Here is a 23,899-nt window from a genome sequence, read left to right on the forward strand (position 1 = left end):
ACCAGCAGGCTCAGAGTGCGCTGTTCACAACGCAATGACAACAACCGCATCGTATCGCAGCGACACAGCAGTTTTTACTGCTCGTCTTCGACCCGAAGAACTTATCACCATTTTGTAAGGCCAGAAAAGTTTCTGATCTTACACTCCTAACCGGCTGCAGTAAAGCGTTTATCTTGTGTGTTAGCGAAGAACATTGAATTGGCGGGGGGGATTTTGCAATATTTCTTTTGGCATAGTTGATTAGTCTATCTAAACAATCATTTGGACTGCACGTCCTGAGAATGTTATCCCATCCTCCAAGATGCCTCCTTGGGTACAACTTGCTTCCGGGAGTATCAACCTCCACATTAACCACTAACGCAGCCTCTGCTTTTCAGTCAGGCTCACTTCGTGGACCTCTACCCCCCTCGGAGCTTGCGACCGCCACGACTAAGCGTCGCGTTTTCTTAGACGTAATTGAATGTGGACGTTTCTTATTGGTCCAAATAAGGCAATAAAGGGCGGAGTTCGCCACATGCAGGGGAGTATGCAAGCCATATAAGGGAGGAAGGTGTCCTGTAGAGGCGGGGTTTATAAAGCTTAACCGAAGATACACGTGTACTTAATACACTGGCATACCCTTTCAACCCTACAACCACGAATTAACACCAGGTACGATCAGTTTGAAAGCGAACCATTAATGTGAAAACCTGGCGACTGTTTCTGAAAGGGATGTCTCGGGTTCAGAATAATCCGTAATCGGAAAGCGCCATTGCAATACACACGTTTTGTTGAACGTTTTCTGTGGGGAATGTGTCTGTGCCCCCCGTTTGCAAGAGTTTAGTGCCACAGTTCAAAAACATACAGGTAGGTCAATTGGCTTCTGGGAAAACCGGCCCCGGTGTGAGTGTGTGCAGAGTGTACCCTTCTCTGGGTCAGTCGCTTGCTCAGAGAGGTTCCAGCTCCCCTGTGATCCGTAGCGGATGATATTTTTCCAACACACCTTACATGGGTACTAAAGGTACTACTCCGTCAGCTATAAAAGCTGCCACACAACAAAAATGTTTTACAACTCAGAATGTCATATTTTTTATTCATTTTAATTGTGTAACAATATTTTGTAAGAAACAGCCTTTATGGTACAACCTCAAAGGACCAATACTTCTGAAGGCAACATTTAGAATAAAGGATCGACTGCAGTACTGAAATTTTCATTGCTATTCATTTTGATATTGAAAACAAATAAGCATTGCAGGCTATTTGTTTAATATTTTTGACAAAATAAATCTGTATAAAAATGCACACAGAGCAAAACAGCCTGTTTAGAATAATAACAAATCTTGAACAATAACACCGTCTTATTTACGTACTGATTAGGGCCATAAAGAATGCTGTTTTTTAAATGGCTATTTTTGAAATAGCTTCTCTCATTTGCTCTATTTCCTCAAAGTGATCCACAAATTTGGTCACACTGAATTCCTTAGGACAGAAACTTGCATTTAAATAACTGAAAACCATTCTCAGTCTAACCAGCATGTAAAGTCTAGCTAAATTTTATTAAAATCAAAGTTTTGCATTGACTAAATCTCATGCTTTTCAGGCCCTCTGTATAACAATCAAAAACAAAATTAACTATTGTCGTTTAGCTTATGTAGCAAATATCTAAACAGAAATTCATACAATACATTCACCTGTCAATCTCCACTATAAAAAGTGGATCAAATAGATCAAAGAAAAAAAAAAGATTTGTATGTATACTTTTGTGCAAACAGTATTCAGTTCCCTAAAGGAGTTTTAAATAATTTCAAAAAGTTCTGTAGATTAACATTACAGAAAGTTACCTTTACAAACACCAACATAACATCTGTGGTTCATGTACAGACAGAACTTAAACCACAGGTCAGGCTTGGAGAACTACGAAAATAAATGAAAAGCTGATCAACTTAAATCTGTGGCAAAGCACAAATAGCTATATATGAAATAAGATTTCAAGGGGCTTAGCTCCATCACTTGGCTGAATAAAAAGAAAATGAGCATGCCTTATTCTCATTCTGGTGTACTTGAACCCATAAACAAAGCAACAGCAAATTCAGTGTTGCATGTCACATTTCTCTTTACCTCTCTATAGTTCTGCTCACTCTATAATCCGTCTCCCCATGATCGTTTCCCTGCAGTCTAGTCAGACAGTTCTGTATTATTCCACGGTATGTTTTGTACTATTTTGAACAGTTCCAGTCAAGGAATTCTCTTGCAGGCCTGTTTTTCCATTTGCATATTGAGCCTCTCTGTAATGATCAAGGTGTGGAAATGAAGCATGATAGTGCACCACTAGATATTAACCATCTACTGTACCTCATAAGTAACTTTTAAATTGTTGGGGTTGTTTATATTCGTCACCTTTAGGATACAGTTTCCTCAAAACACTGCTCTCTAGATACCTAAAATTTTAAGAAGTATTTGGATTACTGAATCACTTCCCTGGCTGACCACCCGGGGAACAGAAGAACTGATTTTGTACTTTGCTTACCAAAAATGTTTCAGGATAGTCTTCCTCCCTGGGCTTATCACATAACTTGCAGAAGAGAAAAAGGAAATACATTTCAAATAAAGCTTTATTTCCAACGTGTGCCTCATTCGGGTGTACTAAACAAAAAGGCTTGCAGGTCTCATGCATCATTTGTTTTTCTATTTCCTCTGAACACCCCACACAAATCCCAGAAATTCTGACATTATCTCCAATTACTGAAATGTGCAGGAATAAGAACCAAACTATCAAGGGCTGATGGCCTGGACATCCAGGCGCTTAAAATCAGAAGCCAGTCATTACCTGGAAACAATAAATTCAAGTGTCAGTCAGTCAAACAAATCTAGGAAGAATGCAAGCGCTAATCGATGGCAGGCTGACTGTACATGCTGCTAAGCAAATGCACAGCAGGGGGAGCACGGCAGCGATTCTCTAGTAGTTTCTGAGCCAGTACAGTTTGGTGTACTATTTGAACGGCTCCCAGCAGTCGCACTGAGAGGAGTGCTCAGCAAGACCTTGCAGAGAAAAAAAAACAACTTTGAGGTGTGCTCTTTCTAGTGGCAAAGGAGATAATATTATGGCTTTTACGCTTTCAAAAATTTTGAAAAGGGTTAAGTGACTGAAATACCTTGTGGAGCTACAGGAGCAACTCTACAGGAAATGGTGGGGCCTACAGCTTTGTGGAGAGCCTCTCACTCTTGGGCAATGCTGTGTCTGTCACTCGAAGATAAGAAGGTGAGAATGATCGCGACATGGACAGTTTTCAATTTCTGCTATTTTCCCCCGACCTCTCTGCTTATCTGCGAGAAGCCATCTAATATCGATTTAAGATGTTAGCTGTCTTCATTGCACTAATAAGGGATCTACTAGTCATACCAGTACAATGGCCATTTTTAAAAGTGGTCAAGACTTACTTTTTTCATTAGCAAATCAAACCTTAAAATGTTATTAATAAGAGCACAGTATTTTCGATAGTTAAAAAAAAGAAGCTTGATGTTGGATTCACTATTGCCAATGGTTAATTAAGAGCCACCAATAATTAAAATATTGTGCAAGCAAACATCCCTGAAAAAAGTATAACTTGGCCAGTCTTCATGACTATGCAGCACAATTCAAGACTCATTTAACAAGTTTCCTGGTTATAACACAAACACAAGTGCTTTTTCAACAGAGAACTTAACTCCTAATGGAGATCAAAGAAACATTAGGATAAAACTATAAAAATCAGAAGTTAGAAGAAGCTGGAGGAATTTAACAGCTGTCCCTTGAACACGAACTGAAAACTAATTTCTGGTCAGTGGAAATACTGATTTAAGAGGCAGCCACCTGTTCCCTGTCCTTTACAAGGCCCTTCAGTGCAAGGGGAGATTCGAGAACACAACACTTGCAGAATCAGGACTGGAAGCTGTAGCATAATGCTTGTAGAGCTTCCCTACAAGACACCCCCTTTCTCTCTTCTGAAATCAAAGAAATTCTGCTTTCCAGTCTCCGACTAGCAAAGAGTTCCTCAGTGATTAACAGTGAATCCTCCTTATGCCAGCCCCATACTGGCAACAGCAGAGCTGTCTGGCACACAGAGTGGAGTACTGTTGCAATGCTACACATACGGCCAAGCTTTCCTGAAAGCAGAGTCTTCCTGCTGTGTTCTCCATCCGCAGCCACGGGCCTCTGCATTGCCAAAAGCAAGGGATGTTTTCAAGGTCATAAGCCAAAGGACTCTGCAATTCTCAGAAAATGAAACGTGTGCGTGATGTTTCACCCTCAGCAGCAGGAGGGTTTTTTTCTGCCCTCCCACCCCTTCACGTTTCCAGGGTGACGTTCACATAGCCGTGGCAGAATCCTGCAGCTGCCCTGGGTACCCGACTGATGGCCCGGGCTGGCAGGGCACCGGTCCCCCACCGCTGGAGCAGGCCGCCGTCACCGGGGAAACGGAGAGGCTGCGGAACAGGAAGTCCATGGAAGGGAGGAGGGGCTTGAGCAGGCTGACGGGGCAGAAGGCCGAACCCGTAGGGGTGAAGTTGACTTTGTTGCGGTCGGGACAGGAGAGCAGGAAGGCCTGGCCCAAGCACGGAGAGCTGGGAGACAGAGACTCCAGTTAGCGAGGCACATCCGGAGGTGGAAAGAACCACAGAGTTATACATCACTTTGCACTTCCACAGTTGCCTCAAGTTTGTTTGCATTGCTCACATCCTGCCAAGTCCACCACACACTTTGTACTTGGAGCAGGGACATGTTGATCCCAACTCTTGCACACACGCTAGAGAAAGGACAGGGTTTTTAAAAAAGGTCTTTCTCCAACAGCTGTGCATGGAGGAGACAGTCATTGACGCAATTTTAACAATACTGTTTTCGATCATTTACTCACTGTCTTTCAACATAGTCTTTAATAATCATCACTTTGTGAGACTATGACTGAAAAGAGAAGGAAAATGCAATGTTATTAACCCGAGCTGGATCGTATTTCAGAACATTGTATAAAATAAGAACATGAAACAGGCTTACAAATGGGACAATTTGGCCTGTCTTGCTTGTGTGGTAAATTTAGTAGCTCAGTGAATCTGAAATTTCATCTTGCTCTTTGGACCTGACTTTGAAACCTCTTCCAGAAACTCACACCTCGTGGTGTAAAACGGTTTTCCTAAACTCCATTTTAAATGAACTCACTTTTAGTTTCTCTTCCACAATCATACTTTATTTCACTACTTAATCTGCACTAGCCCCTTTGGAATACTCAATATCCTTTGTTTTAGACAAATTTAGCCCCCCTTCACCCTGTCTGTATATAATAAATCCTACCATATATATATATAATACCAACTCCAAGCCATTCATTCACTTATATTCCCCAGAACAATTAATGAACATCTGTAATGACGACGACAGAGAATAAAGAAGCGGTAAGATACTTAAAAGAAATGGCAAAACAAAAAAAATAAAGGAATTAAAACACAATTTTGTGCCAGTAAAGCATTTTTAGCTTTCCATGCCGTAAGGTGATCTTGGGCTGCAAAACTTCCTTCGCACAACAGAGGGCAGTAGTGAACTGCACCCAACACCACGCTCAGCAGAACAATACTTACCTATGCAAATAAACTGTTATTAGAAGCATTTACCATTGCAGCAGCCCCAAAACAGGTGGACCTCCTCTGCATGAACATTAAGCTCACCAGGTTTAAAAAGTCCCTCGCCTGCTTGCTGTTGAAATAGACTGAAAGTACTACTTTTGTGTCCGTCTCCCTATTTCTCATGTCACTTTGAAATCTATTTTAAAGAAACCATATTTCAAAGTGTTCTTTTAGGTACTTAAATAGTACTATGGTAGTGAGCTGCATCGTATTTATGATGCATTTCTATTGCTCAACCGTATGATTACTGCAGTGTTGCACGCCCTGCACCATGGCGTGTTGCTGGCGTGCTGTTCTAAGGCGGGTGTGAGGAACCGGAATGGGGGCGTGTGAAGGCGGCCGGCCGGACTCACAGGGCCTCCTCGCAGGCACGGACGCGCTCGCAGCCCTCCGGGGGCTCCCTCTGGAAGCTGTAGCTCTTGTTGGGCAGCGGGGAGGAGGAGAGCTGCAGTACAGGCGAGGGGCAGGAGGAAAGCGGCGTCCCGCAAGGCAGATCTGGGGACAGGGCACAGACACTCAGTGGCAGTCCGGCCTCATGCTTGGGGGGGTGCAGAGTGTGTGTCCTACACCAGGCTGAGAGAGCTGGACACTGGACATGCTTCTCTAAACCATCTGAGCAGCAGTCCCTCCAGCAGAAAGCCTTCATTTTAAGCAGCATTACTTCCGGTACACATCAACGTGCTGTGCATATTTTATTAATCTTGCAGAATTCTCTAATTAACAAAATGCATTTAGTATTTAGATCAGTGGCTCACAATCCTGGTCCTGGAGGCCCACACACCTGCTGGGTTTTGTTCCAGCCAAGCTCTCAGTTACTCAGTTAACAGGAACTGTTAGTCTGTTTTGAGCTCTTATCTATGTCTGACATTACCTTTGCATGCTTGAGCCTCAAAAGTAAAAATAAAATCCCAATTGCAAGCAGTCCAAATCGGTCCAATTAAGGCATTGATTAGATACTGAAAATGGGCTGAAGTGAGAACCAGCAGGTGTTGGCCTCTGGGACCAGGATTGGGAACCTCTGATTTAGACAAGCCAAGTGCACTAGAGTATTGAGACGAAAAACTTCCAACTGTAAAAATATTTAATATTTTGTAATCAAACAATTAATCTTTAGGAGATTATTGATCAGACAACGAATAAGATTTTTTAAAATAAGTGTGCATACCTTTTTGTGCAACAATTTCCAAATAAACAGCAGTATGATGTTTTAAAGCATCACCTTTTGATAAAGTTGCTGTGTCCTAAAACCGGCACCTCGAGAGTGAGGCACGTCTGGCCACTGGGCAAGTGCGACTGCTGTCCAGTTGAAATAAGTACAGATTAGACTCAACCTTTGCTCAAGTTCAGCTTTTCAGACAACCACTTGAAACCAGAACCAAGAGGAAAAGATTCCGATGCAGGAAAAAAAAAAAAAAAAATCAAACATGGTCTCGAGAGCGAAATCGGAAGGATTCACCAACAGACGTGCGCCTACCTGGGTCGGGACCGAGGTCAGGGCCCGCGTCTCCCAGCGGGCTGGAGGGGGAGGGGGGCAGTGAGAGCAGAGCGGGGTCCAGGGGCGCCGGGGAGGGGTCGCTCTGGGAGCTGCTGCTGCACCGCTGCAGGGGGACGGGAGCTCTGTGGCCATCTGGGACGTCCAGAACCTGGCAACAGGACAGTCCGTTAGCCCATCCCAGTGTCTGCACACGGCCATATCGAGAGACGGGAAAACCCCAGAGGAAAATCCATTTATTCTTTATAGTTGAAAACAATTTATTCATTTAACAGTTGTGCATACCTTCATAAATAAGGATCTCATCTGAGAGAGCGTGCAATCTCATTTTAGTACATTTAAAAAGAAGCCGTTCCATATTTTTCCAGATTATTATTGCGCTTCCTGTGCTGAGGAATTTTTCCCCTCATCGGTATTCAAATCGGTCACTCCCCTTCCAGCCGGAACTTTTGGCGATTCCCACAATGAAAAGAAATTGTCTGTGTGGCTGCACAGAGAATACTGCAGAAAACACATCAGGCTGCATAAAGGTCTCCAAAGTAACGATGATTTGAAGAAATCAAATGGGATGAAATGAATAAAACTGACTTCCCTAAATCATCTACATACAATGTCATGTGCAGAAAGGATTAAGCTCATGATGGAATGATGATAAAAGTGAATAAAAGGTGAAATTCTCCTACTTTGCAATCTATGACGTAATCTGGTACATCACAAAAACACAGGAAGTAATTGTCCCATACTTGAAACTAACTCCACCAAATCCAAGTTATTTTTCCCTGCGTCACACTACCCAGAAGAACCGGATTTATTATCACAACGCTCTCGGTATAGAGAAGTGTGGGAAATAAAGAGTGATGGATAACATCTTGGAACTGTAACTTCACCACCAGCTGATACTCTGGCAACTAATAGGAGTGGAAACGGATAAAAACTCTCACTGGGTTAATCTAATAATAATGTTTCTTTATTAGCCCTATACAATTTCTTGCATTAGGAATGCATCTTTTCGCATACCCCAGCTTTTTCTCCATGGAGACACAGACACACAGACAGGGAGAGAAGCTTGGGGTCAGAGCGCAGGGTCTGCCATTGTACGGCGCCCCTGGAGCAGTTAGGGTTAAGGGCCTTGCTCAGGGGCCCAACGGAGTAGGATTCCTCTGCCGGCCGCGGGATTTGAACCGGCAACCTTCCAGTCACAGGCGCAGATCCTTAGCCACAGAGCCACCGCTCCGCCCTATCTGGAGATCCTTCTATAAAACCAAATGCCAGGTGCTAGAAATATGCTATACCTAACCTTGAGCAAGCTTCCACAGACAGATTAATATTAGAAATACAGTGTATGCCTGCTCTGCTTCATCAGCACAATTTTTACAGGAGGCCACAGCTCAGGAAGGCCTGAAACATATGCAGCTAATAAGGCAATACAGTAGGTGGCAGATTGGTTTCCCAGAATAGTATGATTAGCAGCTAATTGATACAAAGACCTCAATCAGCTGTTTCAGGACATCAACTTCAACAACATGGCTGGGTAGCTTGTTCCATACTCTCACAGCCTTTTGTATGTAGAAATCCCCCTTGTTCTTGGTTTTAACTGCACATCCACATAGCTTTGAGTTGACTACTATACATCAATGACTTTGAGGGTTTTGAATAACTTTGGGTCCCATTGTAATCTTTTCTGTTAAAGACTAGAGTTCCTTCAGGCCTGTTAATGTAGGATACCCTTCTCCCTAAGACTCAGAATCTTTTGGGTTCTAGATCAGCAATATCTTTTCTAAATTGTGGAGACCAATTTTGTACAAAATGTAAATGAGGCCTTACTAATGTGTAATAATATCAACACAGCCTTTAATTCAAATACCATGCTTTTAACAATATAACCTAAAAGCACAGATTTCAAATCAAGGGATGTTGCAAGGCAACTCGACAGTATTTTTTTAATGCCAACTGAGCTATAAAGTGGATGGAGCTTGGCGGACTGAAGACATCTTGCATATTAGCTGCACCAGTCTCGGTCAGAGTTGGTACCGGAGCTCACCCTAGGGTGTTCCTCTGAGGGTTCGCGGACAAACACCCCCTCCAGCTCCAGGTTCAAGCCCTCCACGCTGTGACGCAGTCGTGGGGTCAGTCTGGACAGGGGGGTCTGAGGGCTCAGGAGTGCCGACACCTGCGGAGGGAGACCACGTCAGTCCCACTGGACACCACAACCACCACGGCGGCTGACCCTGCCTGCACAGCGCAGACACCCTCGACAGACACGCAGCGGACTGAGCACGTTCAGGCGTCGCCGGTGAAGGGGTTAAATAAAGGCTTACACCGAGTCCTTGGGTATGTCACAGGTCTGCCTCATCATGAGCTGGCACGGACAGCCACGAGGAATTTAAAAGCCATTAAATTCTTCTTCAACAGAACAACCTGCTGCTCATAAAACAGATCACATTGCTGTGCAATGGGAATGCAATGTCCACTTCCACGTTCCACAAAAATTGCCAGCACCCAGCTTATTTCTTCCCTCCCCCCCCACTTTAACATATGCAATTACTGATGTCCCTTAATCGGATTTTTAAAATGTTGAGTTAAAATGTCTTCCAAGACAGGTTTTTTTTAAAAAAAAGTGATACAATTAAGGGATGCAGTCTATTATAGTCTATTCTGGCCATATATTACGCTAAATGTAGTGAATATCAATAATGTAGAAAATGCAGAGAATAGTTACACGAGGAACGATTCGGTTTGAGTTAAAAAGAGCTCTAGGTCAAGTGCCAAGTTACTCAAAACCATCAGTGAAGCCAGCTAACCAAAAACTGGCAAAGCATTTTGTGTGGGATTAAAAACAAGTCTGCTAGCTATTCTCTGCTGCTTTATCAGACAAATAAGAAAAGACGTTCTAGGAATAAAGAGCTTGAAAAAAAGTAGTCCTGCGTTGCACAAAGTAAGGCCCAGTTAGACCAATAGTCCCAGGCAGCTAATTCTGTACTGGACTGAACTGTGACACACAGAGTTCTATAACCTTCTCTGGCCAGAGAGCCCAGATCGCACCCCTATTGAAAACCAGTGGAGCATGCAGGTCAATTCCTATTACCCTCACAGGCTCCACTGACGGCGATCCTGCTCAGAGGATCATTTCTCATGGAAAACAGGCCACATCCTGTTCAACTCGTTAATTTCCCGCTTGCAGTGGAATGCTAATATTTTGGCCAGAAATTGTATTTATACATGCACAGCAACACTTCAGAGATACAAACATCACAGGCAAGTGGGCTGTTCATAACTTTTCATTGCCCGTTTTCTAATTTTGCATGCAGAGAAAAACTACCCCGGATCCTACTTCAACCAATCAGTTTCTGATTCTGAAACACATACAAACTATAACTTTTCTACAACTTGTTTTTAATAATGGTACACAAATGAACTAGCACTGCTACAGACTACTATTGTATACAGTTATGTATTCAATCAACTGGTAAGTAAAGCACTTGTAGGGTCTACCTAATTTTTCCATTATCCACTTCATATCAAGTAAGCTACTGCATCATGATTTAAAACATAAAACCTATATCATCTGGTACAATAAACAAATTTATAGAGGGCTCCTTGCTTCAGAAAAATTACATATTTCAATTGGGAAACTACACCCATCCCCCAAATGAGATCACCGCTCATGAAAGGGCTAATCGGGGCTGCAGGAGGAACAGCAGGAACCCAACTGGCATCAAATCACAAAGGATATGGTCATGGCAGCAATAAAACAGGATCCTGTAAAGGGAGCAGCTTGTATCTGTACTTTCCTGTTTCTCCTTTTACGAATCAGTTCGTATCCTGCGAATTCACTGCTTGGGCACGGCTGACCACGGCCTTCTGCCACCAAGCTGACTGCACAAAACCTCAGAAAGGCTGCCCAGGGCTCAGCTGCAGTAGGGAGCCCAGGCCACAAGCCCAAAGGGTCTCCTCTCTGCAGCTTTGACATTACTGCTTCACGCTCCATCTAATGGACCATTCAGGAGCACTATAAGACTTTCAGAAAATGATTACAATGACATAGATAGAAACTTCAGGGATCCTTTTGTCAACATGCCAGAAGACAAAAACTACACTGTATATAAATGACTGCTGGTGTAAAGCAGAGATGATATTTCATAACAATGTATAATACAATTTTAGCTCCAGGACAATTAGATATTAAAAGAAAAGTTGTTTTTTTTCCCACATGCTACAAACACAGCCTGCTTGATGTGTTTAAATAACAATCACAAATAATAAGAAACACAACAATACATTTTGGAAACGGAAAACAAAATCTTCATCTTAATACAATTAGCCCTTTAAGGCATTTACTGGACAATATGTGTCACTGGACCAGGGCAGCACAGTGGTGTGTTGGTTAGCTTCCACACAGAGCTGGGGCACTGGGTTCAATTCCAGGCGTGCGTTTTTTGCCAGGTGCTCCAGTGTCCTCCCACAGTCCAAAGACATACAGGTAGGTAAGCTGGCCTCTGGAAAAATTAGCCCTGGTGCAAGTGTGTGCGCGTCTGTGTGCCTTTGCATCCCTCGTATCCTGCCTTGCACCCGATGTTTGCCAGGACAGGCTCTGGCTCCCCAACAATCCTGAACTGGATGAAGCGCTAGAAAATTGCTGGATGGTCACAGGACTTAAGGAAAACATTTTGGGGAGCTGCTACTGAGCAGCACAATCTGCGTACCAGTACTTGGGGACATAAGGAGCGGAAGCAGTGGGTGTGACAACACTGCTGACATCATGGGGCCCTCGCCCCTGCGCCCTGCGTGGCGGGACCTACCTGTGTGGGAACGCAGGGCAGAAGGGGCTGGTGCTCTCTCTCCCGGCCGCTGCGCGGGCTGTGCCTCGTCCTCTGCTGCAGGTGCTGCTTCAGCTTGGCAATCTGTGAGCGGGTGGACAGGAGGAAGCGTGAACGCCCAAAACAACACCTGGCACATCAGGCCCGCTGCTGGTTTTAAAACGCCACTTGCAGCGCTGCAAATTCAGACATTCTGTTTCAGTGTCACGAGGATGGATTTCTTCCATCAGAAAACTCTCATCTACAGTGAGTTGCACTCCAGCACTGGCTTGTCTCTAGTAAGGACTCAAAGTGTTTCGAGGGGTCCATCGGAAGACTTTCAATACACAAAAGGTCTTTTGATGGGGGGGAAAAAGAAAATATGCATTTCAAATGAATATTTTTAAATACAGGCTTTTTACTCTTTCACAGTTCTTGTTTGTCAGACTGCCTCTCTATGTTGCTCGTACATAAAGAGTACAATTGGAAACCAAGGGCCAAGTGAAAGCTATTCCTCACTACTAAAGGCAAAGAAATGTTGGGTAAAGCCCAAAATTGAAAAAAGAAATTGAAGTCAAAAGAACTATATTAAAAGATACTTCTAACCCTAGAATATGAAGAATTTCATCTTTGTGTTGGAACTAGAAGAACTACAGATCATGGACAATAACGAGAAATAACTTCAAAAAATGTATGGTTTAAAACCCTGGGGGAAAATAAAAATGAAACTCGGACAAAATCCTGTATTCTCAGAAACTGCTTTCAACAGCTCTCTTTTCACATTCTCAGAATAGCACTCTACCACAGTACGTCTTCAGCAAAATGATAACCTTTACCAATAGGTTGATGTTTTAAAGATTTGCACACATTTAGAGCCTATTATTATAAAGAGGGATTTTGAAAGTCTTCGTTAACTAATTAAAATGCATCATATGCTGTACAAGTATTATGCACCACCTAATATGGAAAAAACATGAGAAAAAAATATCTTGCCTTCTGTCCCATTAACACTTCCACCAGGAGATAGTTTTCTCAGCAGGTACTTGCTTTCTCCAGGTAACTGAACCCTGAAACCTCAGTACAGGTGTGTCCCAGCACTCACCTCTCTCAGGTGCTCTGCGCTGCCCCAGGAGGCAGATCGCTTGTGGACCCCACTGCTCCTTCTCCCGGGAAGATCCTCCGACCAAGAGCTGGGGGTCTGGGAGAGGAAAGGAAGAGGTGAAGTTGTCCGTTTTAATGGACTTTGTTAAACGAGAGAAGAAACTGCAGAAAACAATTAAAACAGGGCAGGTCTGACCCCACAAACAAAAGTCTAGGTAACGATTCATTGAAGAACAGACATGGGGAGGTGATCAATGCCTATAAGATACTGAGGAGTGGGGGACAAAAGGATGTCGTTATAGATTCAGCAGGGCTGACCAGGAGTGGAAGGAAAAGGGATTTGAAAGGAAGACATTCTTTGCTGTGCCTGGCTATACAAAGAACAAGTCAAGGCATGGACACAGATTCACCAAGAACATTCAAGAATGGGCTTCACTAGCTTCCCAAATTAATAAGCTTTATTAATTAAAGCAAATTAAATTTGATCTAATTAAAGAAACTGGCCAGGTAAGAAGGCCTTGCAGTTTCTTCCTGTACATCGCTTTCCTTAAACTGCTTCAAGGACCTGACCTACAGAAGGCTAGTTTTAAAGGCTGAAATGAAACAAAGCCTCTTTATTATGTTAAGCATAAACATTTGATCCGGTCAGCGAGATAGGAGCTGATGGCTTTGTTTAAAGACCTTGCCCTAAAGAAAGACGTACCGGGAGCACACCTTAAGATGCGAGAACTGGCTCCGTTTCTAGACTACTGCCGAAATCATATCTATTTACAGCTGAGAGGTGACACTTTAAACCCACCCGCATCCTGTCCCGGGTCCCGGCGCAGTACCGAACCGCAGCTCCGTGCAGAGCTAGAACCTCCGTACTCAGGCAGCACATCATAACGCCTGGACGGAGCCTGCCTGCTCTTTGCACAGCAAAAATACTGTTAACACTTGAAGCAATGCTGTAGACCTGCGAGATAAGCTCTTCCAACTCACCGACACCCACAGGCCTTTTAAAAGACAAGCACCAATGTCAAAAGGATGTGGCAAGTGGCTGTCATCTAAAAACAGATGAGAGGCTGGGTGCAGTTTGCATGTTTGCTGACATTACGCTCTTTCACATGTCTGTGGTTTCAAAGGCTCATGTCAGTTCATATTTATCATTCCCCACGATGGTTAAACTCACTGTTAACCCCAAACCTCTCTACTTTTCAACCGCCGTCCAAAACGTTTTACTTCCACTGACAGAGAGAAATTTGGGAAATATGGGAAGACAACATTCCACATTTACTGTAATCCTCTTTTGGGCATGTTCTGGATCAAGGAAGCTCTTGCGTTTAAGGGAAACCCAGATGGAAACTAATTCAGTAGGTCTATGACCAGAAAATAGGTAACTGAATGCGTTCATTTAGACCTATCCTTTATCTGACCTGCTCTTCCACAGCAAGACTCTTCAAAGTTAATCCTTGACATTTCGATGCAGACACTATATAAACTATAAGTTGCTTATTATGTTTAAGGGCTTGATAGAAAGAAGTGGGTTTTGATGTCTCCGACATACGAGTTCAACATCAGAGCAAGGTGTAGACGATACACAGCTATGCCTCCATACACCACGTCTCTGAAACATCAGCGGTAGATCTGCCTAATGCAAATTGTCCAAGACCAGACCAGACTTGCAGGCGCTAGCTGGGAGATGCATCTGAAATTAAGAATGTTCAGCTGCAGCGCTCGTGGGAATCCCACAGTTCAAGACGCAGCCTCGACAAGACAACGGTCTTCCTGCCAGCGAGGCGTTGCCGCCGTGCGAGAAAGGCTTTGGCGGTTAGCTCTGGAGGCAACAGAGCCTGAAGCGTGAAGTGTTCTCGGCAGCATGTGGGCCAGCGCTAGAACAATGCATTGCGGGTGCACACACACACACACACACACACACACACACACACACACACACACACACACACACACACACATCTTGCAAATCAAACTGCTCTTTTGTGGACAAAAACCTCCCCAACGCTACATGTGAAACTACGGGCAAGATCAAGAGCAGGCCCCAGCTTCAAGTGGTTAAATATTACTGCGTTCGCAAGCTACGCATCTGCTGCTTGCACCCTAAACTTAAGAGCAGCCGCCAAACTTTGCATAACTGGGATTGGTTTTAGTTTTTATTCCTGAAGTACAGTACAGTACAGCTGCCTGGCTGTAAAACCCAGAGCTTGCGGTCATCCGAAGGCGAGAGGGTCGAAGGAAGGACCCCCAGACTCTCCAGGAGATCCCCAGAAACTAAAGGAAACACTTCACCAAGCAACAAGTGAAAATATTATTCACAAAGGGGATCAGCTCTCGCAGAGCAGAGAGCAGATCAGTTGATCTGCAGATGTTTTAATACATCATAAGAAAGAGCAGAATTAAACTATTGATTTAAATGTGATTTCAACCTTAAAACTGGGGTCCTTATTAAGACAACTTTTTAAAGTTAAAGGAGAACAACTGTGATCTTGGAAATTCTATCAGATAATCAAACCGAATACGCTTCATAGACCCCAGTTCACATGGTTTTAAAACCTAAGCATTCAAGTTATGATGTACAACCTAGATGTTCATTTCTATGCAAAGTACCTTAATAAATACAGCAAAGAATATTATAAACAGACAACTCTCAGTTCTATGTCAATTGGCCGATGCACGGACAAATGCACTGTGGACACATTACAGTAAAGATGTCACTTTTTATACTCATACTGTACCTGTACATTACAGGATAGAGGGGGATGACAAACTGAATCAAGTTAAGATGGAGAAATGTGGGAGGTTAACACTAATTTAATAAACCCTTTCATCACCATGATTTTTGTGAACTGGTTCACACTGAAACAGGAAAAAAGAAAGCTTATGTCTTAATGTACATAAATGAAAAGGGGGTAATTTATAGATATCCCTGGTAAAAACAATCCACACGTTAAGGAAAATTACCAAAATTACAATGACTCAAGAACCACACTTTGCATAAACTGTAAGGATAATCTAGGACCAGTTTCATCCATGAACTAGTTAAACACAAAGGTATGTGGCAAAAACACTCCCAATGCATTTATTGACAAATATTGAGCACTGCCTTAACCCTGCAAGCGTGTAGCCAAATGAAACTTAAGCAATACAACTGCAATGCCCATGTGCCAGTGCAATAAGCTTCCAGCTTCATAGTTTTGGCTAAATTCTCACATTTATCAAACTTGTTTTCAATAATATCACATTGTTTTTTTACTAGTTACCAGTAGTTTATTAATTACTTACTAAAGATCAGTATTAAGTACATTAACCTTAAAGCTTTACCATTGGAGAAATCAGACCCAAATCAGCCATATTTTTAAAATCTGAGTTCACTGCCCAGAGGCCAGTGTGTAAGCCTCTTCTGCATCACAGGAACATTTGTCTAATTACTCTATAACTCCCCCTGGAGTAAAGTCGCATTTGCAGTTTAGCCGACTGCTAGTCTTTACTTTTGTACAAGGTGCTTTTTTCCCCCCTCACATAGTCACTGGCAAAACAACCTAAAATCTGCTGTTGATGAACATTTCATGTGCTCTGCTGTTAACACATTTAACAATGGTGCACCTGTTACTGCTGTTACACATTTTCTTCCCACACGACCCAGCCTTTTATTTTACAACGTGAAGTCCATCGCCTTCTGTTTACAAAACGCACGCTCTTACTGTGTGTTTTCAGTACAGTGGCTCCTGGCCTCCTTCTCCCAAATAAACTTGCAAGGTGTTTTTTTTTATTTTTATTATTGCCCACATCCATGAGCGAGTGACATAGCAATAACAGCCCATGCTGTCACAAGAAACCCACAAAACCAAAGCATGTTTTATTATTTAGTCGCTCTGCTGAACGGGGTCGAATGGCACACGCCCAGAAGGAAGGTATGCCATGAGATGAAACGGCTCACGCGAAGCAGTACGGACGTTAACCACGCACTGTACGAACAGTAAGGATGTGAGCTACTCTTCCATGGCTTCAGACAAACCCCACGCTATTGTTTAATTTAGTGGGGGGTGGGGGTGTGACCACAGAACAGTAGCCAGTTTGTAGCAATATTCTTGCACCTCTTTTCTTCTAGATCCATTCATTTTCTAACGACTTCATCAAATTCAGGGATCCAGGGGAGGTGAAGCCTATCACTGAAAATAACGGGCACAAGGCAGGGTAAACCCTGGACAGCATGCCAGCCCTTCAGAAGGCACAGACACAAACACCTACTACTAAACCTTGGACTGTGGGACGAAACCCATGCAAACATGGGGAGACAGAACCGAAGGTCAGGAATTGAACCCAGTGCCCCAGCGCCGAGAGGCAGCAACACTAGCCACTGTGCCTCCATGCCACTTTAAATAACTGTCCAGTCAGCTCTGCCACTATGATCTTGCATTCGGATGAACCAAACTGCACAATAAACAGGACACCTAACTGCCTCAGGTATACCACGGCATCAGGAATATGTGGACATCTTACCTGAGTGGCCTTGTCATTCATGCAGTACATCCCAACGCCATCCTGGTCCTTTGGCCAGTGCCCCTGCAGATATGGTCCTATGATGGTGTCCAGGGACAGGGTGCGTCTGATGCTGGGTTTCGGAGGACGGGATTTAGTCTTCTCAGCTAAAGGACAGTGCACAGTGCCATTAAAGACAAATATGGTCTATCTTAATCCGCCACTCAGTTACAGAATAAGGAGGCCAAGCCCACGTTATCTTCAACACCAGCAGCTCAAGAACCAGCTGATACCACAGGCAAGTTCCTGATATTTCTCTTCTGCTCTTGGTGAAGCACATTTAATTGATCGCTTGCTACACTTCCTATGAAGAGAATTGCTGGATGACTCGCCATTTTCATTTAAAGTAATTTTGCAGAAAAGTATCTGGGTTACAAAACAACTGAGATGCAAGCTCTTTTTCTGCCACCTAGGAACACCGTCCTTCAAAATGGAGTGAAAATAACAGACTTTCTCCCGATCGCTTGCCTTGAATAAAGGAGGTTAAAAAAAAAAAAGAGACATGAAAATTAATGTGATTTAAAACCAGAGATCTGTAGCTCTTGGATCTTCTGCTCAACAGCATAATTATGCTACAGTCAACTTGATACATGATAAATATAAACCAACGAAGGCACAGGCTGCATCACCAGCTATGCACAAGACAAACTACAATGTCTCCTAAATAAATAGTGTCATGGTAAGCCCCTAAGCAAACTTTTGCCATGCATACAGCCTTGAAGAGGTGGCAGAAGGTGAAATTTTCAGGGTGAATCATCATGAAGTTACCCTGATGGGGCTTTTTATAGACCAATGCTTTCAGGTGAATTATATAACTTCATTTCAAGAAGAATTAAAAATATAAGCTGGTTCAGAGAGTATATAAATCTGGTGGATTCTTCTGAATTTTCTAGCTGATGTACACGGCCTGATCAATTACTTGTTCTGACGGTACAGCATTTACATTGTACATTGATTACTGGTGAGGAGTCCTCAAGTTTTAAGTCAGAATGAGACACAAACTTTGGAGCAGTAAAGTGGTCATAAGAAATTCTTTGATTATGTAAGACATTCTGTCAATTGGTTAATATTCTAAACATCTCATACCTCAACATTGCCCAGGACTTTCTGAAAGACAATTCGGTTAGACTGCAAAACCACTGCTGTGTTATTTTTAAAGCTCATGCATCACTGGAGCAAAGACTTTAAGACCTTCGTCTGTTGTTCAGTTCAGTTCTTGTCTGTAGTCAAAACCCAGGATCTACATGATTACATCTAGATACAATGCAACTTTCAGGTTCATTTATTCAAAATATTTACAATTTTAAAAAAATGCAGAACAAAGACCTCTATTACAATCCTAGCATCTGCTCTTTCTTTGTACATACAACACTGTTTTATTGGAACAAAATTCAAAGCAGCAACCCCACCCAGTTCATTATTTGTCCCAAAAACAAACAAAAAGGTTTTCATTTCTGGAGAGAATCCTTTTAACCCCTTTATTAACAAAACAAGTCAACCAATCAAAAACCTAACAAACTGCACTGACAGCTCCAAGATAAGTCAGCCCTTCCAGTTACTGCAATTTGTTTTCAGCCTGCTGTCACTGAGAAACGTCGTCTGGTGTGCATCAGTAGGAATAGCAAACGAAACAGGGCCTTTTCACAGCACATTGTCAAACAGCAAGATGTAATGAAACGGTCACACATTGATCACATACTGTGTCACTCAAGAGCACAAACCAGAACACTGGGCATAACTTGAATTCCACCCTGCATTTAAACCCTGCATTCTATATATAGGGGGGCATCTCGTGTTATTAATCTCCAACAGGTGTGAGTATTCCAGATGAGGGGGGTCATTAGTGTGACACAACACAGCCCCATCTCCCAGCTGAAGTTGCTGGCGATCAGTGCAAGCAGCTAAGGTTACCAGGGCCGGGAGGGGTAAAGGACCTGGAAGAGATGCCGAGGATCCGTTTCACGGTCAGCTTAAGGGCCAGGAATGCTCTACGCAGGGAATGAGGGACAAGCTTAACTAAATAGAACGGGGGGACACATCTTCTGGAAGAGACACTGGTCCCTGGGGAGGATCAATCCAGCAGAGCAGGATTTCTATGTTATCACTCAGGTGATTTGTTAAATTACATGATTCAGAGATCCAGAGGTCTCTTAATGGAACAGAATGCTTACATGATGCAGCAGCTCAGTCTCTGAAAGTCAACTGCAAGTCAAACTTTCAGTGTTGGTGCAATCTGCTCGAATGCCTCAGCACTCTCCCCCTACTGCAAAAGAGCACCTCCATATGGCTTTGTGCTCCTATCTCCATCGTAACCTTACTGCAGAGGTCCGCTTCCACGGGACTCTTAATTTGTGATGACAGTTATCCCAAGGATGTGAACTTAAAGAATTAATCAAAAGACACTTCACAGACCCACCCACAAGGTTTAAAGGATACTGGCATCTACAATGTGCATATTTGTGCAGCAGACATGCACATCCAGTGGCAGTAGGACTGGCCAAAGCACATCCTGAAGCCTGACCTGGTCAGATCTCAGACACTGAGCCAGAACGGACCAGAACGGGGGACCTCCAGGGAAAAGCAGGCAGCTGCTTTATGTGGCGGTTTAAGGACCAGTAAGTGGTGCTCTTTCCTCTGGACCTGAATCTGCAAACCAGGGCCCCAGGATGATGGATTGGGACATTGGAAAAGGGGCCGCCCTTCAGGTAAGTTGTAAAACTGAGCAAGTGACTATGGACTCTAAAGAGCGTATGGCATCTTTCAAAAGCATGGCTGTTTTATGCCACCCACCTGGATGCTGCACATCAGTGGTGAATGATCTGACTCCCCTCCTGTACAAGGCATACTATATATAAAGTGCTTTAAGATGAAGTGTTATAATAAATTCTTTGAATCTACATCTTTGTGAAGCCATTTTAAAACTGACCACAGCAGTCACAGGCATTAGGAAATGTAGCTGTTCTAGAGAAACACAGATTAACAAGCATTAAATACCTTACTGAAAGACAAACTACAGGTCAACAGTGACTCCAATGGACACTAGCTGCGTTTTGCATAAACAGCACAGATTTAAAGCTTATTCTAAAGAGACAACAAAGTTTTACTATGCAAATAGGACTAGTGGAACTATTTTCACTGCCTCCACCCTCCGGCCCCTGACGTCTCCTACAGAGACCCTCGCCGGCTCCACCCTCCGGCCTATGGATCTCCCCTTCAGGAAGGTTGACCCAGGAGCCTCAGTGTGTTTGCTGTCCAGGAGATGCCTGGGCTGAACTCAGGTCTAGATCCTGAAAACCTGCGGCATCTCAAATATTCAGCTCCCACCAGACAACATGTTGAACCCCTGGGGGGCCCTGGAGCGCCACTCCAGCCCGCACGATTCCTTTCGTCTTTTCCCTCCTGGTACAATAAAGAAATACGGGTTTGGCAAGTGCGGGGAGCGACACGTCTGCTAACTGAAAGAGCCAGTTGTCTCTTGACGAACACCGGGACCTCTGTGACCTCCCGGGATGTATTATTCATGGCTGCCGTCGTGCATGCCAGGGAACGCGGTTTTTAATCCCGGGCTGTATCCCCTCCACCCCCCAAAGAAAATAAACACGCATGCAACAGCACAAACACCCCAGAGTCCCGGCCGGCCTCGGCCCGTGTTCCTGCAGCTCATTTACCTGACTGGGCTCCTCGGGGCTGCGACTTGCTGTGGAGCTGGAAGGGCACGGTGGCTCTGAGGGGCTGCAACCCCACAGCGCCCCCCCGGACCACCCCCACCCCGCTCCTGCAGGACATGGCGACCGGCCGCCCCCCACCACCACCACCACCACCACGGGTAACTTAAAAAACCAAAACAAAAGGGGAAAAAAAAAGAAAAGCGAAAGAAAGCGTGTACTTTCGGCCACTTGAAAACAAAAGCGTGAAGTCTCCGGAGCACCCCCCTCCGCCGGGAGAGAGAGGTGTAGAGGAGAGGGTGGTGGGGGGTGGTTCAGTACAAAACACAAAACAAAAATAAAGTTCAACTTTCGCCAACTTCAGCTCCAGCGACGATGAGCTCACGGGCTTGCCGGCAGTGCAAGATCCACCGGGGAAGTAGTTTCTTCCGTGACGGGCGGGATCTTGCGGGAGAGCGACTCCCGGCCGCGGCTCAGTTTACACTCTCCTCCATCCGCTCCTCGCCGTCAGGTGCGGGACCCGCCGCCCTCCTCGCTGCCAGAGGGCCGTGTTCAGGACTACTCGGGCTCGGTCCCGGTCCCGGTTCTCCCGGCTGTGGGGTGGGGAGACTTGTTCCTCCAGCGGGCTCGGTTCGGTTCCCCTCCCGGCGACGCTCACAAGTTTCTCAAAAAAAAAAAAGTGACAACAGCCCCACGCTCGCGTTCTCGTTTAATCGCGGGGGGCGGGGCCCCGACATCTCCTGGGCCCCCATTGGGCGAAGGAAATTACTACTTCCCCGTTATTGGTTGAAGGGGCGTCGATCCGCAAAAGGGGCGAGCCCCAGGAGGCCCCACGACCCCACCCCCCTGGTTAATATTAATGAGCGTTTCCCTGCTCACTGGGCGCACTGGGTGCCACTCTAAGTAAAGCGCAGGTTACAGGCAACCCCCCTTTTAAGGCCGGATGTTTTATGCTCCTTTCAAAAACAACCCCACTAATTAAATATAAAATCAATCTGGAGTCTGTTTTTTTAACAAAAACAGCGTTTCTATTGCCTCCTAACATAAGGCAATTTACTATACAGTTATCGACAGTTCAGCCCGGTGATCGGTTTACTGTACCTTTTCTCTGAGCTCTGAGGACAACGTGACAATCTCACAGTACCCCAGAATTCCCCAAACCATCTCTCAAGCGTATTGTTGAAGACTTACTCAACAAGTCACAGAGCAGCTGCCAGTCAGTTCATACCTGGGACTATACAGCTACATCCTTCTTACTTACTGTTCAGTCTTCATGTTTTCATGTATTTTTTAATGTTTTCCAGTCTGGGCAGCAATGTGGCACAGTGGTTAACATTGCTGCCACGCTGTGCTGGGGCCCTGGGTTCAATTCTGCTTCTGGGGTGCTGTCTGTGAGGAGCTTGTATGTTCTCCCCGTGTTACAATGGGTTTCCTCTGGATGCTCCGGTTTTCTCCCACAGTGTAAAGACCTACGGGTAGGTGAACTGGTCTCAGGGAACACCGGCCCTGGTACGAGTGTGATTGTGTTTGTGCCTTGTGTGTGCCCTGCAATGGGCTGGCGGGCTTTCCTCATCTCACCAGAACCGGCCTGCCCCTGAGCTCCCTGCCCGGTTCTCTAGAGGAAATATTTCACAACTACTCTACACACATGCTTCCCCGGTAAATTGGTGCTGTGCTTGGACAGCTAACACCTGTTCCAGAGGGACTCCAAAGCCCCCTGACCCTCTCGTCTCTGCACCAGTCTTTTAAAGTTACATTTTCCCTTCCCGTCAGCTTGCCTATGGTACCAGCAGAATGATGATGTTTTTTTTTCTGAGAAAGGATTATTATTAGATTTCCCAATGAGAATCCCAGTTTAGAGTTTTCTGTCCCTATACCTCAGCACAGTCCAAACCGTACACAAACTTGGAATAATAGTACCTAACACAGTCTTCCACACATCCTGTAATGACTGTAATGTCCCTGTCACGACCATTGTTTACAGCAGGTTAATTCTGGATTAATAAATGGAGTAAAAGGAAGTCTTGCATTAAAACAAGAGATAACCTTTATTACTCCACCTCATCCATTACGGGGAGTTTGCGTCAGCACTAGACACATCTTGGGCAGAGTGACTGCTCTGGACTGCTGAAGGAAGCGTGGCTGTGGGACTTCAAACGCAGGGTCCCCAGGTGAGGGACGGGTCGATCGCAGCCTTTGATTGCTCATCCGCAGGTAGTGGGCAGCGCCAACGCCGGCCCCATCCGCCACACGCAGCTTCAGAGAGGCGTGACGTCTTTGCAAAGGTCAGGGGTCGCCGTGTGCCAGGGAGGGCTAGCTGTCAGAGATACACACTTCGTTCACAGACATGGAGGGGAGTCTTGTTTATTCCTCTCAAAGAACCTCCGAGAACCAAGGCAAAACTCATCCTGTGAAGAAGGATGTCTCAGTCAGACAACCATCCTCACGCACAGCGGCAGCTGATTTAAACTTGTCTCATCAGGCTTGTGTTCAAGTCCTGTTTTATCGGTAGGTTTTATTCTGAGCGCAATAACATCTCCTTGCAATCACATGTTGCTTCGTACTGAAAGGAACAGAAATGGTGTCTCAGTTTGACTCAACAAAAACCAGAGAGAAAACGATTAAAATAAGGAGCTGAAAGTGTATCCCCAGCCTCTTCAGAAAACACTTCAACGTCTCTG

The 23,899-nt window shown here is 44.5% G+C and overlaps 1 protein-coding gene across 1 annotated transcript; it reads right to left on the bottom strand.

Annotated features, from left to right (window-relative positions):
- Positions 1-1,052: 1,052 nt before the first annotated feature.
- On the bottom strand, positions 1,053-21,932 carry fam117aa (family with sequence similarity 117 member Aa). The gene is made up of 8 exons (XM_088622649.1): positions 21,222-21,932; positions 17,515-17,660; positions 13,019-13,114; positions 11,920-12,021; positions 9,162-9,290; positions 7,103-7,271; positions 5,982-6,123; positions 1,053-4,578 (listed from the first exon to the last, which is right to left on the bottom strand). The coding sequence occupies exons 1-8, from the start codon at positions 21,337-21,339 to the stop codon at positions 4,323-4,325; spliced, it is 1,158 nt and encodes a 385-aa protein (XP_088478775.1). The 5' UTR covers positions 21,340-21,932; the 3' UTR covers positions 1,053-4,322.
- Positions 21,933-23,899: the final 1,967 nt, after the last annotated feature.

The sequence above is a fragment of the Lepisosteus platostomus genome, chromosome 28 (genome assembly GCF_059453375.1).
Source record: "Lepisosteus platostomus isolate fLepPlt1 chromosome 28, fLepPlt1.hap1, whole genome shotgun sequence".
Lineage (NCBI taxonomy): Eukaryota > Metazoa > Chordata > Actinopteri > Semionotiformes > Lepisosteidae > Lepisosteus > Lepisosteus platostomus.

What these genes read in the sequence shown, in the direction of transcription:
- fam117aa (XM_088622649.1), bottom strand. Translation starts at nt 21,339, where the DNA reads ATGTCCTGCAGGAGCGGGGTGGGGGTGGTCCGGGGGGGCGCTGTGGGG. An exon ending in GCGCAGAGCACCTGAGAGAG is followed by an intron (nt 12,022 to 13,018) that starts GTGAGTGCTGGG and finishes ACCCGCTCACAG; the next exon opens with ATTGCCAAGCTGAAGCAGCA. An exon ending in TGCCCTGCGTTCCCACACAG is followed by an intron (nt 9,291 to 11,919) that starts GTAGGTCCCGCC and finishes CTCCCTCCGCAG; the next exon opens with GTGTCGGCACTCCTGAGCCC.